The sequence below is a fragment of the Erinaceus europaeus genome, chromosome 2 (assembly GCF_950295315.1).
Source record: "Erinaceus europaeus chromosome 2, mEriEur2.1, whole genome shotgun sequence".
NCBI lineage: Eukaryota > Metazoa > Chordata > Mammalia > Eulipotyphla > Erinaceidae > Erinaceus > Erinaceus europaeus.
This window is the reverse complement of record NC_080163.1, coordinates 155,468,893-155,488,146: the sequence shown is the minus strand read 5'-3', so window position 1 is coordinate 155,488,146 and position 19,254 is coordinate 155,468,893. Positions and strand designations below refer to the sequence as shown.

At 43.4% G+C, this 19,254-nt stretch overlaps 1 protein-coding gene across 1 annotated transcript in view; it reads left to right on the top strand.

Annotated features, from left to right (window-relative positions):
• FTO (FTO alpha-ketoglutarate dependent dioxygenase) overlaps positions 1 to 16,606 on the top strand; it is a 403,968-nt gene extending 387,362 nt beyond the window's left edge. Inside the window, exon 9 of the mRNA XM_060172141.1 lies at positions 14,728 to 16,606. Coding sequence (XP_060028124.1) covers positions 14,728 to 14,881 — 154 coding nt within the window. The 3' untranslated portion in view covers positions 14,882 to 16,606. The remainder of the gene's footprint in view (positions 1 to 14,727) is intronic.
• The last annotated feature ends 2,648 nt before the right edge of the window (positions 16,607 to 19,254 follow it).

Sequence of the window (19,254 nt, the reverse complement as noted above, 5' to 3'; positions counted from 1 at the left end):
TCCCAGCTTCAGCATTGTTGTGGTTCTTTCTGGGAGGGTCAGCTGTCATGGTACAGTGCCCTTCACAAACTGACAAACTGACCTGCTTCCAAGATTCACCTGTAATGATTCACATTGCCAGGACCCTTCTCTCAGGGTCTCTGGTGTGGGGCTAAGAGCCTTTGGAAAGCTTTATCTTTAACAAGAGCCAAGTGATTCTTTTGAATAGTACAGAGTTTGCAGTCTGGAGTCAAGCAATTTTAGGAAAAAAAATGTTAATTTTTTAAAAATCTATTTTTATTTATTTATTATTGGATACAGACAGAAATTGAGAGGGAAGAGGGAGATAGAGGAGGAGAGACAGAGAGACACCTGCAGCCCTGCTTTACTACTTGTGAAGCTTTCCTCCTGCAGGTGGGGGTCAGGGGCTTGAACCTAAATCCTTGCTCTGTAATGTGAGCACTTAACCAGATGTGCCACTGCCTGGCCCTTTAAAAAAATTTTTTTTTATAATTGTAAGATAATAGTATAATTCCATACAGTTCCCACCACCAGAGTTCTGTGTCCTATACCCTCCATTGGAAGCTCCCCAATTCTTTATACCTCTGGGAGTATGAGATCAAAATTCTTTATGGGATGCAGAAGGTAGAAGTTCTGGCTTCAGTAATTACTTCTCGGCTGGACGTGGATATTGGCAGGTCGATTCATACTCCCAGCCTGTTCCTATCTTTCCCTAGTGGGGTAGGGCTCTGGAGAGGTGAGCTTCTAGGACACATTGGTGAGGTCATCTGCCCAGGGAAGTCAGGATGGTATCACTAACAGTGTTTGCAACTTGGTGGCTGAAAGGCAGTAAGATATAAAGCAGGACAAATTGTTTAAAAACAAGAACCCAAAGGTAGGAATAGAACAGGTGAAATTAAGGGTCCTTGGGTGGGAAGAAGCTAGGAAGTCTGTCTTAGGTATGTTCCTCGGGGCTCATGGCTTTCATAATTTTTGCCTGAGTCTGATAGCTAACATGCAGGTGAACTAAAGTATTGTCTGGGAACGTGGTGTCAGAATAGGCCTAGAAAGCTGGATTAGGGCAGAGAGTAGTTCCCAAACATGAGGAAAGTATATAAATACCATTGGCTGTTTGCCTCCATTGATCTGAGCTAGGGCTCATATGTATTTCTATTTATCACAGGAGCCTGTGTTACCTCTGAGTCCCTGTCAGGCCTGAGCTTGCACAAGTCCATGGTCACATCTGGGAACATTCTAGTTTGCAAATCTTGATTCTGCAGTTTCACAAGTAGTTAAGCAGTGCTCCATGTATCTCTTGCTTCCTCCTTCTCTATCTGTTTTTCCCCTCACAGTTTCTCTCTGACCAAATAAAATCAACTTTAAAAATGTATTTAAAATATGTATGTAGTATCTGATATTTTGTAATGGTTTTATTTATTTATTTGTTTGTTTATTTTTCCAGCAGGTTGGTGACCAGGTCTCAGTGCTGGCACTACAAATCCACCTCTCCTCCTGGCATCTATTTTCCCCTCTTTTTTTTTTGTTTCCTATTTTGTTTGATAGAAGAGGAGGTGATCATTAAGAGGGAGAAAGAAAGACACTTGCAGACCTGCTTTGCTGCTCATGAAACATGCCTCCTGCCGGCAGGGAGCAAGGGCTTGAACCTGGATCCTTGCGCATGGTAACACGTGCACTCGACCAGGTGTGCTGGCGCCACTTGATCCCTTATTTATTTATTATTGTTTTAAAAATATTTTTTAATTCTTTTTTTAAACTTTATTTATTTACTATTGGATAGAGACAGAGAGAAATTGAGGGGAAGGGAAGATAGAGATAGAGATAGACACAGAGAGATACCTGCAGCCCTGCTTCACCACTCCTGAAGCTTTCCCCCTACAGGTGGAGACCAGGGGCTTGAACCCGGGTCCTTATGCACTGTAGTGTGTGTGCTTAACCAGGTGCACCATGGCCTGGCCCCTATTTATTTATTTTTTCATTTTTATTTATAAAAAGGAAACACTGACAAAAACCATAGGATAAGAGGGGTACAACTCCACACAATTCCCACTACCAGAACTCCCTATCCCACCTCCTCCCCTGTTAGCTTTCCTATTCTTCATCCCTCTGGGAGTATGGACCCAGGGTCATTATGGGGTGCAGAAGGTGGAAGGTCTGGCTTCTGTAATTGCTTCCCTGCTGAACATGGGCGTTGACAGGTCAATCCATACTCCCAGCCTGTCATCTCTTTCCCTAGGCGGGATGGAGCTCTGAGGAAACTGGGCTCCAGGACATATTGGTGGGGTTGTCTGCCCAGGGAAGTCCTATTGGCATCATGGTAGCAATCTGGAACCTGGCAGCTGAAAAGAGAGTTAACATATAAAGCCAAACAAATTGTTGACTAATCATGAACCTAAAGGCTGGAATAGTTCAGGTGAAGAGTTAGGGGGGGGATGTCTCTGCTTTATAGTTAGTAGTAGGCCTATTTTAGTTATATTTCAAAGGGCCCATGACTATACTAGTGTTTTTCTTTTTCCCTGATCCTGAAATCTGATATGCAGGTGGATACAAGTTATTGTCTGGGGAGATGATGTCATGGCTGGAAAAAGGACCAGAAAGCTGGATCAGGGAAGAGAATAGCTTCCAAATATGAGAAATATTGTTGACTGTAAACCCCATCAATTTGATCTGATCTGAGGCCCGTAATCAGCTTAGGAGCCTGTGTGACCTCTGCATCTCTGCAGATTTATTTTTGAAATGTGGTTCAGCTCTGACTATTCCAGGAATTGAACCTGGAACCTCTAGCACAGGAGTCCTCTGCACAATTGTTGCATTATCTCCCCAGCCCTGCTGTCTATGTTTACTGGGGTTTTTTTTGTTTGTTTGTTTATTTACTTTATATTTATTTATTTTCCCTTTTGTTGCCCTTGTTGTCTTTTATTGTTGTTGTTATTGATGTATTTGTTGGATAGGACAGAGAGAAATGAAGAGAGATGGGGAAGACAGAGAGGGGGAGAGAAAGATAGACACCTGCAGACCTGCTTCACCACCTGTGAAGCGACTCCCCTGCAGGTGGGAAGCCGGGGGCTCAAACCACGGGATCCTTATGCTTGTGCTTGGCGCCACCTGTGCTTAACCTGCTGCGCTACTGTCCGACTCCCTATGTTTACTGTTTTTATTAGTAGTGTTACTCTTTTCTATGACTGAGGACATGGAATAGCATGGAACTTATAACATCTCTCATGCCAATGAAAACTTCTGAAAAACTTGTAAGGACAATTTCAGAGAAGTAGGATGTTGTGATGATGGATAGTAGGGTATAAATGTGGACTAGAAAGAAACCCTGAGGGAGGTAGCAGATATTAGTAGAAGGGGAAAATGCATGACTCTCCACTGAGCCCCCACCGCATCCCACACCCCCAAAAAAGCAAGAAAAGAAAGAGAGAGAAAAAAAGAAAGAAAGGAAGGAAGGAAGGAAGGAAGGAAGGAAGGAAGGAAGGAAGGAAGGAAGGGGAGTAGAGAGAGCTGGCAAAATAGCTCACATGGATACATGCTTTACCATGCACAAAGCTTCCTACCTGGCCCCCCAGTGCTTGAAGGAAGCTTCAGTGCTACAGTCTTTTCATGCTCTGTTTCTGTCTAAAAAATAAACATTGTAAATTAAAAAGAAAAAAAAAGTGGTACTGTCTTTGAGCCATTCCATTCGCCACAAAGAGGAAATATTTATGAAGGCAGATTTATCCTTGACATCCCAAGTTCAAAAACCTTAAATATTCTTTTTAATTAAATCAGGCCCCAAAGCTCTAAGACTTCTGCTTAATTTAAGTAATGGGATATATATGTTTTTGTTTGCTTGGTGTGTGTATGTTTTGCCAAAGTACTGCTCAGTTCTGGTATTATGGGTACTAGAAATGGAACTTGAGACCTCTTTCCTCTCTCTTGCAACTCCTGTACGCTACTGTTTTTCTCTCTCTTCCAGTTCATTAATGGTATATGAATATCACGATAATTGTCAGATAAATTGTGCAGGGGATAGTGGTGTTGAAGGGAAGAATTTAGGAACTGCAAAAACCACTACTGATATAAAAAGAAGCTTTTGAGGTCTAAACCAATGTGGAGAACACAAGCCATCTATCTATACCTATCTATCTGTCTATCTATCTATATCTTTAAAAAAAATTTTTTTTTACCAGAGGTTTGCTCAGCATTGACTTATGGTAGTGCTGGCAATTGAACTTGGGACCTCAGTGCCTCAGTGCCTCAGGCACAAACCATTTATAAATAGCAGCCAGACATTGCTTGTGCTATTTATTCCCTTCTCCCAGAGAGCAGACCAATGTAGAGGCACAGCAGGTACTCCATACATGTGCTGATTAATTGACTTATATCCAGCTAGCTTATCTGTACTGAGTGAGACAATGATTTCTTGGAATAACCACAGACTGGTTATCTGGATGGTTTAGAAACCAAAGTATTTTGAGGGATTTTATTTTATTTTATTTTTTAAGCACCTGAACAGCCTCTTATTTTTTTGTTTCTCGATTCTTTGTGAGTCCCCCAAGTAGATTTTCATACAACTAGACGTTAGCTTCTCAGGTGCTTGTGGTTAAAAGCTACCTGCTAAATGAGGTATATTGACTCCCCCCTCTAGAAAGATAAAGCTGACCCATGGGCCAAAGCTTGGCTTTTCCTCACTCTGATGTGTGTTGACTTTACTAATCTGGAAATATTAACATGTGGTACAGAGGCAAGAGGTTAAAAGCCTTTCAAAGAGAAAGTGAAGGTGTCCTTTGTTGAAAGTCATTTAGGAATTGGTTTTGCTTAGTAGTTCTGCAATAGGTAAACCGAGTTATACAAATTTAACTAGCTGCTTTTATAAAGCCACTTTTGTCTGAATAGGCATTATGATAGATATGACAGGGAATCTATTCATCTACAAAGTTGTCCACAGTGCCATGGTGGCAGTAACAAAAAGTCTGAGAAGACAAATTATAAATTCATTAACTCACTCTTCTCTTTTCAAAGGGCTTAGAGTGTCAAGAGTAAGATAATTATCAACCCGACTGCATACACTTCTCACCACGACAAAGACAGATTATCTGGATCAAAGCGTAGTGGGGCCATGAAAACCAGTACAATGGAGTGGCCTCTTATCAAGGCTAAAGAACTGAGGTGTAGTAGTTAAGGCAGACAGCGTGGAGAGGTAGTATGATGTGTGGAAATTCCTTAAATTGCACATAAACTTCTGTCCGCGGGTGAAATACCAAGTGACTTATCCTTACGCCACCAGAATCACTTTGTGTGGTAAGATGCTGAGAATTTCAGGGATCTGGAGACTGAGAAAAACAGGGAGAATTCAGACCCCATCTTGGTCCCATACGCCCTCCCCCCAGACCCCCCCCCAAAAAAAAAAAAAGAACATAAGGCCCTTGTGGAGGTTGTTGTCCTTTTGTGTTCTTATTTCACACTTTTCCACTCTGAACCTGGCATCGGGAAAGTTAAGTGTAGATTTAATGTGACACCATGTCGTGTTTTCTATGTGTGACTCTTAGGCCTAATGCTGGCTTATCTTGTGTGAGGGAGCACATTCTGCAGTAGGCAGAAAATTAAAGAAAGTGTTACAACTCCTCATGGTAAATTAAAACTCCAGAATGAATAAATGAATGAAAGAATGAATGCTGTGATTTGGAGAAGAGAGTACTCTTGAATCATTCACTATTTTCCAGTAATCTATTCATTTTGAAAAAGGATATCGAGGAAAGCTTATGTGGTACATTTGCGTGGTACTTTACATATTTTAAAAGGACTTTTAGATTTCTGTTACCTTTATATAATCCACTGAAGCAGAAAAGCACTAATTTCATGTAACAAGCAAGGAAATCAAAGTTGAAAGATTTTTTTTAAGGTCACCCCAGGATATAATTAGAAATAGTTGGTTCTTTTAAAAGATGAATAAAGGGTCAGGAGATGATTCAGCCGGTACTGCAATGCTGCTTGGGTTGAGTTAGCATCAAATGGAACACCGGGAAAGCAGAGAAAGTTCCACAGGTGATGGGGTGGTATTGTAATCTCTCACTCACTCTCTCCCTCTCCTTCTCCCTCTTCCCCCCCCTTACACACACATGCAAATCCGAATCTTCTATAAATTGTAGATAATTGTGCTACAAGAGCCTTAGGATTACTAGAATAAAAAAAAATGTTTTGCCAATCAATCGGCATAATGATAGTTATTATAAAATTCTGAAAAAATATGGCCAGCAAAATAACTTACTTGGGTGTGCTGCTTTGCCATGTGTAAGACCCAGGTTCAAGCCTGGCCCACTCTCTGCTTTCTCTATATCTTTTTAAAAGCTTTTTTTTTTTTTTAATGGGAGTCGGGCTGTAGTGCAGCGGGTTAAGCGCAGGTGGCACAAAGCACAAGGACCGGCATAAGGATCCCGGTTCGAACCCCGGCTCCCCACCTGCAGGGGAGTCGCTTCACAGGCGGTGAAGCAGGTCTGCAGGTGTCTATCTTTCTCTCCTCCTCTCTGTCTTCCCCTCCTCTCTCCATTTCTCTCTGTCCTATCCAACAACGACAACAACAATAATAACTACAACAATAAAACAACAAGGGCAACAAAAGGGAATAAATAAATAAAATAAATATATAAAAAAAAAAGAACCGGCAGGGTTCCCAATTTGAGCCCCCGGCTTCCCACCTGCGGGGGGAGGGTTCGCTTCACAAGGGGTGAAGCAGGTCTGCAGGTGTCTGTCTTTCTCTCCCCCTCTCTGTCTTCCCCTCCTCTCTCCATTTCTCTCTGTCCTATCTAACAACAATGATAGCAATAACAGTAATAATAATAATAACAACTACAACAACAAGGGCAACAAAGGGGGGCAGAAATAGCCTCCAGGAACAGTGGATTCATAGTGCAGGCACCAAGTCCCAGCAATAATCCTAGAGGCAAAAAAAAAAATAATAATGTTAGAGTCTTTTCTTCCCTTTAAAATAGTTTAGAATTCCGCAAATACCTAGATTTTGTAAGAAAAAAAGAGAAAAAAAGAGAGAAAGAAAGAAAGAAAGGAGGGAAGGAAGAAAAGAAAAGAATGCAGCTAGTAATCAGGGACAGGGCCCACTTTAATGCAAATGGAAAATCATGGGGAAAAAGTGAAGAACTGTAGCACAAAGGGTAACCAACCTGATACCTAGGGGTCTAACCAATCCCTGTTTCCCTACTTACCATTGGGTTAGCCTTGGTGAAAGCAGCCCTCACTTGAAATGGGGTTCTGATACTTATCTCCCCTGCACACCCAATTATTTTGGAAAACGGTGCTGTGTGTTTAGATTCTTTGCAACATTTAAGCAATGCATAACATATCATTATTGCCAATCAGGAGTTCTCTTCCTTCCCACTAAAGAACTCTCAGTCAGGAGTTGATTTTTCTTGTCTCCTCACTGGCCTGTGATGGCTGATACTTCTGCATTGAGTTCTAGTTTTGTTGACACTTCTGTCATGTTTGCATACTGCCAGTGAAACTTTGAGCAGAAGCCATTTCTCCTCAAGCCATTTTTATTTCACCAGGGGATAATGGAAATGTTACCTGTCCTTCTTCATTTGGTATAATATTTAGGGACAAGGAGGAAGACCATGTATGTTTTGTTAAAATCAATGGCCAGCACATTACTGTAAAACCTATTGATTAAAAACACACAAAGTATAATGTTAGTCACTTAGTCTGTGAAGTGATGCAATAAGGGAAGAAATTTATCCTTTGACTTTTGCATTAACCTTTTATTGACTGCTTGCATACCCATAATTAACACACACTTTAGCTAAAGTGGTTAATTTCAGTATGGTGACCAGTGTTCACTAATGTAGCTGCAATCCTGATCATCTAGAAGTAAGTGGAGCCCTGAGGGAAATCATCGGTCAGGGAGGGCCCTGTATGAGTCACACCTATGGGGGGTGGGGGGAGTAAGGGGGGGAGAAGAAGTGGGGAACCTCTAGGCACTTTGCTATGCAGACCAGCTGGCATAACACCTTTCAGTTGCTTCCTGTTACATCATTAGGTCATTCAGGGAAAGCCATCCTTAAGTAGAAAGAGTTTAGGAATGACTCTTGAAGCCCTTTATAGCAAAATAATGTGAATTTGGGAGAGGGAAAGAAAGTATATATTATTTTTCCTCTTTATAATTCTTCATGAAATGTCAAGATTTGCATGACAGAACCTAGTTTTATTTTCTAACCTAAAGAAACATTAAAAGCAGATTTTTCTTTAAGCTAGTAGTAGCGAGAACAGGGCTGAAAAGGGAAGCCATAACTTTCTTACTAGTTAGCTGGGTTCAGCAGAAAGTAGGAATGACCTACTATTATCTTTATGAATCCAGAATTTAGGGAATTATTTTTAAGTTTCCTTTGAAAAGTCATCAGGATTTGATCACTAAAGGTCAGTATAGATAATATTAATACTTGAATGTTTTCCAGGTAGAAATTTGTCCTGGAATGAAATATTATCTGTACCAAAAACAAAAGCTGGTGTTTTCATGTTTTGTGCTCAAGGGACACACTAACCTAGGATAGCATCTGAGTTTGGAGAAACTCAGCAGACAGGGACCTGGCAATGGATGGTCTAAAAGACAAGAAGTGATTTAGTAATGGCTACAATATCAGCCAAGACTCAGAAAGTAGCAGAGAAACCTAACTCAAATAATGCCAGCTCATGAAATGGAAAAAGATCAAACAGGTGAGGCTTGATCCAGTTTCTGAAACATCACCAAGGAAGGACCCAGCCCTGTGCCGCACAGGTGACATAATGGTCATGCCAGTTCCAGATTGCACATCATAATAGCTCATAAACAATAGGAGGTCTTTCCCCTTAATTCCCATGCTGGTCTTGACTTACTCTTGCCCCAGACCGCATCTTGTGCCTCTCCATGACCTCTCCCTCCGCCTGGGAGAATGGGCTGAGCTGGTTAGGTTAAACCAGCCAAGGCTCTCTGCTGACTGCAGAGGTGAAGTTAGTTCCATCCAAACAGTGTGGCTAAACCTGGGGAAAGAAAGGATCCCCATAGGAAAATCAGAATGCTTTGGGTAGGAAAGGTGGGAATAGACATAAGACAAAAGATTTTCACTAACCAATATTTCTTTTTTAAATTTTTTTTATTTATAAAAAGGAAACATTGACTAAACCATAGGATAAGAGGGGTACAACTCCACACAATTCCCACCACCAGACCTCTGTATCCCCTCCCCTCCCCTGATAGCTTTCCTATTCTTTAACCCTCTGGGAGTATGGACCCATTGTGGGATACAGAATGTGGAAGGTCTGGCTTCTGTAATTGATTCCCCGATGAACATGGGCACTGATAGGTTGATCCATACTCCCAGCCTATCTCACTCTTTCCCTATTGGGGAAGGCATCTAGGGAAGTGGAGCTCCAGGACACATTGGTGGGGTTGTCTGTCCAGGGAAATCCGGTCAGCATCATGCTAGCATCTGGAACCTGGTGGTTGACAAGAGAGTTAACATACAAAGCCAAACAAACCGTTGACCAATCATGGACCTAAGGGCTAGAATAGTGCAGATGAAGAGTTGGGGGGGGGTCCTCCACTTTGTAGATAGCTAGTAGGCATATGCTAGTTAAGTTCCAAAGGGCCTGTGGCTATACTAGTTCTTCTTCTTTTTTTCTTTTCTTTTTCTTTTTTCCCCTGAGCCTGAAATCTGATATGCAGGTGGATCCGAGTTATTGTCTGGGGAGAGGATGTCATGGCTGGAAAAAGGACCAGAAAGCTGAGTCAGGGAAGAGAGTAGCTCCCTAATATGGGAAAGGTGTATAAATATTGTTGACTGTAAACCCCATCGATTTGATGTCATCTCGGGCCCATAATCAGCTTAAGAGCCTATGTGACCCCTGCATCCCTGTAGATCTGAGCTCACATTCTGTGGCCATGAGTAGGAACATTCCAGGCTGCCCCAATATCGACCCATCTTCCTCAGGTGTAGCATAGAGTATATTGTCCAGCCTCCCTTCAGACGATGGAACATTCTCTACTATTGTTGATCCAAGTTGAGGGCAAGGTCCTATGGGGGCCCACAAAGGGGTCTATTGTGACCAACCAATATTTCTAAAATACCTCTTTCTTTCTCGATTCTAATCTTTCTCATCCACCCATCCTCCTTTCCCTCTCCTTCCTTCCTTCCTTCCTTCCTTCCTTCCTCCCTCCCTCCCTCCCTCCCTTCCCCCTCCCTTCCACCCTTACTTCTTCCTTTCCTTCATTTCTTTCCTTTTACCAGAGCCTTACACATGCAGAGTTTTATCACTCAGGGCTGCTCTTTTATTCATATAGAGAGACAAAGAGAGGAAGAGATACCATGGCATTGGAGTGTCCTCCATGGCATCTGCCTGGTGAGCTATCTCTACAACCCCCTAAAACATCTGTGAAGACACCTTGGGGTGGTTTTATTCTTGGAGGATGTGTGCTGAGAAACAATCCAATGTCATTTCCTGTCAAGGCCAAATCTGTCTGAAACCACCACCACTTAGAAAGTCCAACCACAGTGTCTTAGATGAATTCTAGGTCTTCAGGAACCACAGCCAAGTCTTTTTCCACCTGAACATTTTCTCCTGACACTGGAAAGTTGCATGCAAAATGCTCAGAATCCTGGAATGTCACATTGTGATAAGATTCAGCTGCAGGTTCTGAGTCACCACAAGTCAGACAGAACTGCTTCAGTGTCTCCGGAGCATTCCTGAAGGGGAGCCAGTCCATGGAGTTGGCATGAAGGAAGAAGGTGGTCACAGATACAACACATCCCCTTGCAACCTGCTTCTGATTCCCCTAGTACAAGTAGCAATCATGCCAATAATATTTAGTATCTTTTGAGTGTTTATTACATGCCATGGCAGTGTCTGAGCATCTCCCATGCATTCATTCCTTTCATGGTCACAACAGCCATTCGAGTCAAGTACTGTTGTTCTCATCATCACAGTTCCCACTTGAGAGAGGAGAAAAATGAGACTCAGCAAGGTTTCAGAAATCTTCCCCATGATATCAGACCCTAGGAAGCCGCAACTCCAAAGGTGCATAGAGTACATTTCTCCCCAGTCCATATTTCCTCACCTAAGCAGAGCTGGGGCTCAAGAGAGGTAGAATGAGTACTCTGAGAAGGAGAAAACCAAACCCCAAGCCTCTAGTTGCTGTTGGTCCTTTCTTCTTCAGGCCCACACACTGGCACCAAAGTGGGTCAGACAAATATAATTTGGATTGGAAGTAACTATCCTTCTTCAAAGATAAATCCATCTCAGACAAGGAGCCTTCCTTCTGCTGGGCCCAATCAATGCCATTTGGAAATAAACAAGGAACAGTGAGCACTGAAGGAAGAATTTTAAAGCAACCTTGAAGGGCTGGGCAATGGTACAGCTGGTTGAGGACACACCATGTGTGGTAACTTAGGTTCAAGGAAGAAGCTTCACACACAGTTGGAGTAGTGTTACAGGTCTCTTCCCCCCATTTCTATAAAGAAGAGGGGGGGGGGTGGGGAGAAGAGAGAGAGAGAGAGAGGAAGAGAATAGAAAACTAAGATTAGTGAGTAATCATGCAGGCACTCAAGCCCCAGTGATAACCCTGGTGGCAAATAAATTAATAAATAAATAGCAATCTTGAAAGCTCCAAAGAGAACCCACACAAAGGGATCTGTCCCTAGCCCAGAGGGAGCAGTGAATCTACACAGCTTCTCTCCCGGCAGGGCCTGGGTGAAAGAGAGAAGGTTCCTATACCACCAGCCAGTCAGCTCTTTAATGAGAAGAATAATGGCAGGAAACCAGGGGAGGGGTCAGCTTTACCCCAGAGATGAACTAATCAAACTAGTGGGCTTAGGAAGCTTGTACAAAACAGCAGAAGTGAACCTCAGCTTAAATGAGAGAGAAACAGAGAAAGATACACAGAGAGGGCCCAGAGCACTGCTCAGCTCTGGCTTATGGTGGTGTTGGGCATTGAACCTGGGACCTCAGAGCCTCAGGCATGAAAGAAAGGCTTTTACATAACCATTATGCTGTCTCCCCAGCCCAGGTTTTAATATCTTTGACACTTTCTCAAAACAAGGAAGCAAAACCCTCTTGACAGGTGAAAAAGCATCTCTATTGACTTTCTCCAAGTCCTGTGATATTTGAGGTGGGCAGACACTTATCACAGACAGCCTTTTAATCTACCAGCAGGGATAATGTGTGTGGAGGTCATTTATCCGCTGTGCCATTGGAGCACTCCGTGTGGAATCACTTTCCCTACCTGGTAAAGTGATTCTGAGGCAGAAAGTACAATTGAGAAAGCTCTGCAGAGTTCCTCTGTAATTAGCTGGAGCTCCTCCAGAATATTAATTCCTTCCATCTTTTCCATGTGATTTAGAGACTGTCTCTAGGACTAGAAACGCAACCCCCTGAACTGTGACCGAGAGTGGTAGAGTCTCAAACACCTATGACTAAGTAGTCAGCAGAACACACCCTCTGTTCTTCAATGCTGTTACAGGGCTTATCAGCACAAACAGTTTAATATTTATGCTAAGAGGATTGTCACAAGCAGCTTCTGTTGCTTTAATTCTTGTTTTAAATAAATAATGAGAACATTTGAACACATTACTCTTCTTGGGGCCCTGAGGTCAGCTAATCTTATTATTTATGAAGTGATGTGCTACATAATAGTACTTAGTGCATGTTAACAGACGCTATTATCAGGGTCTGGTGCGGAGAGCTGAAGATATATTGGAATGTTATGTGTAACGTACGGTGGATGGAGTGCACAGGACGCTGGTATAGCAATTAAGCACGCAAGAAAATAGGTGTAAAGTTGAAGTATGTTTTCCCATGGGGATCCCCTCACCATTAATAATTCCCCAGAGAAGATGTCTTTTACTTAGGAGCCTTCTTTACCAGCAGTGACTTGGAAATAGAGCCAAGGGATTCCATGCTTTTTTTTTTTTTTCAATCTCTTCATAGTCAATCCTATAAGGAAAACCATTTTTCAATTGATTTAGAGAAGGATGTAGAGAAAGTGGGGATGAGACCAACTTGGTGCAGCTCTTGCAAATTCCTCTCTCTCTCTCTCTCTTTCTCTCTTTTTCTCTACTTCTTTCTCTCTCTTGCCACCAAAATTGTCACTGGGGCTTAGTGACCATCCTGATTGGTGTTTTTTTTTATTTTTTTTTCCCTTTGTCTTTCTGAGAGAGAAAAATTGACACAGAGACCTACAGAGAGGAAGAGACACCTACAATGGTGCTTCACAGTGAGGCAGGCGGGGAATGGTTACTTGAACCCAGATCCTCTCCATGGTAACACAGGCACTCTGCTGGGTGAGCCCTAGTGTTTTCTTTCTTTGACATATGTAGCTTTCAGGTCCTTGTACTCAAAGAAAGTAGAGAAGTCGTTCCTTCTTCGCTGCAATGTGTGTTTCCTTCTCTCTGATTCTCCTCCCACCCCCAGACAAATAATGCTTAAGGCCACTGAGTTTTTCCAGATCAATTTTAAATAAGCTCATCTCTGTGAGGTAGATGTCTGCCAAGGTGTGATGCTGTTGCCCAGCTTTTTATTTTTATTTTTTTCTACAAGGCTATAATTTGGTTGCATCTGATAATTAATTTCTCTAGTATTGATGAATAATCCATTTAATAAAAACCATGATTTAAGTGGTTTCCTTAGGGAGTAACTCTCGCTAGCCTCTTAATTTAATTTTGTGGAAGTTTTCTCCACCTCTTCATCAGTGTAAATGATTATTAACCTATATTTGCATATATCCTTACACATCCGTCTCTCCTTGGAGTGCCTTTTTTTTTTTTCTTTCTGAGCATAGCAAGCTGGGACACTTGTAAATCTCCAGGATCTCCAAAGTCAATCCTGGCCTGTAATATTGTTTAATCTATTCTTGGACGTTTTAATGCAGTAAATTCAATTTAATCTTTCCCAGTAATCTAGTAATACATTGAAATCCCACAAACATTTAAATCTGATAATGGCTTAATCACACACTTTAAATAACAGTTGAGATAATGAAAAAAATAATTCACCATTTTAAAGGCAGAGTAACTGAATTTCCCTGATGATTGGCTTCTGTATAAAGCTACTGGATAGAGATAGCGTGATTCTGGGGACTGAAAAAGAAAGACATTACAGCAATGTAAAGAATGATTCTTTCTGGAGTTATGGGGAGATGGCATAGTGGTTATGCAAACAGACTCTCATGCCTGAGGCTCTGAAGTCCCAGGTTCAGTCCCCTGTACCACCAGTGCAAAAAGAATGATTATTTTCTATAAATACCGCCTTTTTTTTTGGCCTTGCAGCCTCTTTTTTCCCCCAATACCATCTTCATGAAGAGTTGTCTTTTTAAATTTTTTTACATTTATTTATTTATTTATTTTCCATTTTGTTGCTCTTGTTGTTTTTTATTGTTGTAGCGTTAATTATTGTTGTCATTGTTAGATAGGACAGAGAGAAATGGAGAGAGGAGGGAAAGAGAGAGATGTGGAGAGAGAGATAGACACCTGCAGACCTGCTTCTCCGCCTATGAATGGACTCCCCTGCAGGTGGGGAGCCGGGGGCTCGAACCAGGATCCTTACGCCAGTCCTTGCGCTTTGCACCACATGTCCTTAACCCACTGCGCTACCACCCGGTTCCCAAGGAGTTGTCTTTAAAATCCTTTAACAGTGTCACTCCAAGTTGTCTGTGGGTTTGGGTCACCCGGGAATCCTCTCCAGTGGACTGATTACCTGTTCTTTTCCTCCTAGGTGCCAGTCCAGAATTGCCCGGTCTTTACCTGCGGATCAGAAGCCAGAATGCCGGCCATATTGGGAGAAGGATGATCCTTCTATGCCTCTGCCGTTTGATCTCACAGACATCGTCTCAGAACTCAGAAGTCTGCTTCTGGAAGCAAAGCCCTAGGAAGAGCACAAGTTACAGATGGAAGAGGAAAAATCATTTTTCTAGTTCCTCTCTTCCAACCTTGTGATGGGCAAGGCTAGCATGGGTAGTTATAGCTTTTAGATTGTAGAACTTGCATACAGTAGGCAATAGAACCCGCTAATATTAAAATGCCTATATATATATATGTATATACATATATATATATATATATATATATATATATATATATATATATATATATGATGCAGTGTTATAATCGGATTTGATTTGGAACCAGAACCTCTCCTTCCCTACCCCCCTCACCCCCACCCCTCATCTGTTTCTCACCTGAATTGTTAGTGTGAGCCACTCAGCTGCCAGGGACAAGGTAATAAGGTTGAGCCACTGCATAGTCTCAGCTATTCTCCATTATCGCAGGCCTTTTCAGGGACTCTAAAGAGAATGACTGTATAAAGTCTTCTGGAGAACCAGAGAGAGACAGAACAGAGAGACAGTCATCCTAGTTTGTCCTCACCACACCCTTTAGAGACTGTACTGTCCAATAGTAGTTACTTCTTATCTGACGGGGCTGCTGACATTTTGAATTGTCATCTAAAGTCCAGCTCCTCTGTTGAACCTCCCATGGGGCCAGTGACTACTGTCCTGGACTGTCCAGAGACAGCACACATTCATCATTCTGCAGAGTTCTATTGGACAGTGCTTCCATAAAAAAGTCTGAGAGTGGGAGTCGGGCGGTAGTGCAGCAGGTTAAGCGCACGTGGCGCAAAGCGTTAATTGACCGGCATAAGGATCCTGGTTCGAGCCCCCGGCTCCCCACCTGCAGGGGAGTCTCTTCACAGGTGGTGAAGCAGGTCTGCAGGTGTCTATCTTTCTCTCCTCCTCTCATTCTCTCCCTTTCTCTCTGTCCTATCCAACGACGATGACAACAATAACTACAACAATAAAACGAGGGCAACAAAAGGGAATAAATAAAATAAATATTTTTTTTAAAGTCTGAGAGCAAGAAACTCTCTGTAGCTGCCACCCCCATGGGAGAATATTAAAGAAATGACTCCTTGTAGTCTTTTTTTTTTTCTTCTCTATAACTCCCCCATGCATTCATAACAAGTGAAATTGAGGCTTGAAAAATCCCCTTCCCTGCCCTGATGACACTAGGACATCAGACAGGTGATGTAGCACAGAAGTAAAGCCCTGGCTCTGGTTTTAAGGTGCCCGGGTCAAATCCCCCACTAGCTTTATGACCTCTGGCATGCTGCTTTACCTCAGTTTCCTCATCTGTATAATGGGGACTAATCTAGCTAGCAATCTCTGACATCAGTCAATATTAGTATTGATATTAGTATTAGTATATGTATCAGTGGGGTGACCTTATGTTGTAGCTGTCTTCCCCTCCCTATCTCTAGCCCTGTGCCAGTTTTGTCTGTTGGTGTCATGAACCCTTTTGGCCTAGCCTCTATCCTTTGGTAACTTCAGAAATTGTGAGAATATTTAGCCTCTCTTCCCCAATATGCTACTGCTTCCTTCTCTAGTAGTTGTCTGCAGTGGTTTGGAGACCAGAAAGCTTTTTTTTTTTTTTTTTTGGTGTGTGTGGGGGGGTTGTGGTGGATACTGGCAGATACACTGAGGACCTGACAACCAAATTTTTGCTGCCATCAGCAGTAGCTCACAAGTTCAAGGCTTCAATTCATGTGCATGGAAGTGACCACCAGAGAAGAATCACCTTGTATAAAGTGTCTAGTACTTCCTCGTGTTGAGACTCAAGTCTTTTAGACCTTGGGTGAATTCCCTAGTGTCCTTGAACCTTGACTTCTTCATCAGTAAAAGAGAGATAAAGACAGTAAATGAAGTCGAACAGATGAGGAATGTGTGACACATGGACGACACAGACAGGACCCCTCCTTAGGGCTGCTAGCTGTGTGTGTGTGTGTGTGTGTGTGTGTGTGTGTGTGTGTGTGTGTGTGTGTGTGTGTGTTTAATGCCAGAGCATTTGTCCTTTGTTACATTTCATTAGATGCCAGTATTAATACCTGGGAGATTTTGTGTAAAATTCATTTTAGAGTTCAGATCACCTGGTAGTTGAGGCCTCTGTCCCAGCATGTCAGTTAGCTAAGTGGTGTCTTCTCACCCCAGGAGGCTGGATGACATACACCCTCCATGACCCCAATTGCTCCCTATGGTCATTATTATAAGCCTGGCCTGCCTCACCCCTTTACGTCAGCACTCTCCACACCTGCTTGCTTGCACCCCTAGAATAGAGTAAATAATCATGTTTATTGCTTATCCCAAATCTGTGTATTATGACTGTTGTGTTCTGTCCTGGGATGTCCTGTCCATCATCAAACCTCGTAACCAATAAAAGCTATTAGAAGGATGTCATAAAAGCTAACAAAGGCTCTGCTCTTTTCTCCTCAAGAACCGGAGAGTGGGCCTGCGTCCTTGGCCTGGCCCGGTCCAGGTGGAAGTAGGTCTTCAAATCCTCCCAATGGACCTGGGGAGGTGCAGCTGGGGTGAGAGAACCCCACCCTCTCACCACCACCACACATACCCCTTTGGTGAATCAACAAAGTAAGTTCTTGTGGGCCCAGAAGGAACGGTGGCCTTCAGTGAGTGACATGAGTACCCTGTGTTTGAGTGTCTTTGAGTTGTCTATGTGTTCTCCAGGGAGGCTTCAGGGGGGTGAGGGTAGGGGTGGGGAGAGACTGTGAAAGGGGGGCTCCTGGAGGCACTGAGGGGCATGTTCACCAGCTCAGACCCTGCAGGACCAAGGGGAGGCCTCTTCTCCCCTCAGAATTAGTGAAAAACTTTCTAGGAAACACGAGGTTGGGGAAACTCAGCACATGCCCATGTGTGACTGGAGGCAACGGGTTTGCCTCCCAGGACCACTTCAAAGCTATCGTCCTCACTCACTTCCCTGCCAGGCCTCCCCATCTCTGTCCCAGGCCACTTGGAGAAATGGTCTGAATGATCCCTTTGCACTAAGGCCCTATTGACTTTCCTGCCCACGGACGTCTCTGTTTTCTTTTGTTTTGTTTTGTTTCTCCATCAAGATCATGGCTGGGACCCAGTGCCTGCATCATTTCACCATTCCCAGAAGCCATTTTTTCTCCAGTTTTGGATTAGAGGGTTAGATAGAAGAGAAGGCAAAAGGAGGGACGCCTGCAGCACTGCTCTAGTAGTCAAGAAGCTTCCCCCTTCTAGGTGCGGACTCTCCTTTGAACTATCTTTCCAACCCCATCCTTAGACTTGTAGATGATCGATCGCTCAGCTTGTGGACTGTGGGGAGTCTGAGAGAGTGAGCCTCAGTAGAGAGGCATCCTGGGTGAGATCCTGAGATGGAAAGAACATCTGGAGTCCCTCCAAGCCCAAGTCCTCTGGTCATTCCCAGCAGCACCCACAGCACTGCCCCCCCCATACACACACACCTCATACAATCTCTTCACCCTCCACCTCCCCCCCTTCACACGCACATACATAGACCCACTCCCCAACAGCCTCTAGCCTGGAGAGTCTGCAAGACAGAAAACAGCAGAGCCGTGACATCGCTGGTGACACAGTTTTAGTAATAAGCTGCTAAACCCGTGAGAATGAGATTCCATAGGCCCTAGTTAATGGGTGTCCCGCCCCCCACCACACCACCTCAAGGAGGTTCAGTATGGGCTTCGAGGAAAGGTTTTTTTGAAGGCAACTTTTTTTTTTCTTTTCTGCTCCAGTTAAGGCTGATTTCACCACTGGGCAAATTGCATACATTTGGATCCATGCCACACTAAATACTGTTTATTTTGGAGATCTGTCAGAGGCAAGCAGATAGAAGATGAGGGGCTGTGTTGAGGTAGTGGAGGTGGGGGTGAGGGGGTGGATTCTGATTTGGAAAAGCAATTCTCATCCAAACAGATCGGGAAAGGAGAGGAGCAGCGCGGATTAAAATGCGCCCAAGTGGTAATGCCGTTTATCCCGTTTGCCTTTGTTACTTGGTGATTAAATGGTATTTTTAATTAAGTTTCATTGGGAGCCATAGGTATCTCGGTGGTGAAATCAATTTGACAACCATAAAGGGGGAGGGAAGGCCCAGGAGTGCTGTCATGATTGTGGTGGCAGGGTGGCAGAGACTGGGCTGGGGAAGTGGTGGCGAGGCAGGAGAGGCCCAGTGAGCCTCCATACAGCCTCCTCCAGGCTGCCATTGGGTCTGGGAGTGGTGGGTGGGGGACCAGGCTTCCATGTTGTCAGGAAAGGGGGCACACACCTGGCTTGCTCCCTCACTGCATAGACCCTATAGGTGCCCTGCGGCCAGCTGGGAACTCCAGGAAGTGTCTGAAGGGTCTGTTTCTTGTTTCTCTCTTATTAAAAGAGGATAGTGAATACACCCCCCTCACAGGGCAGCTCATGTTCCCCCA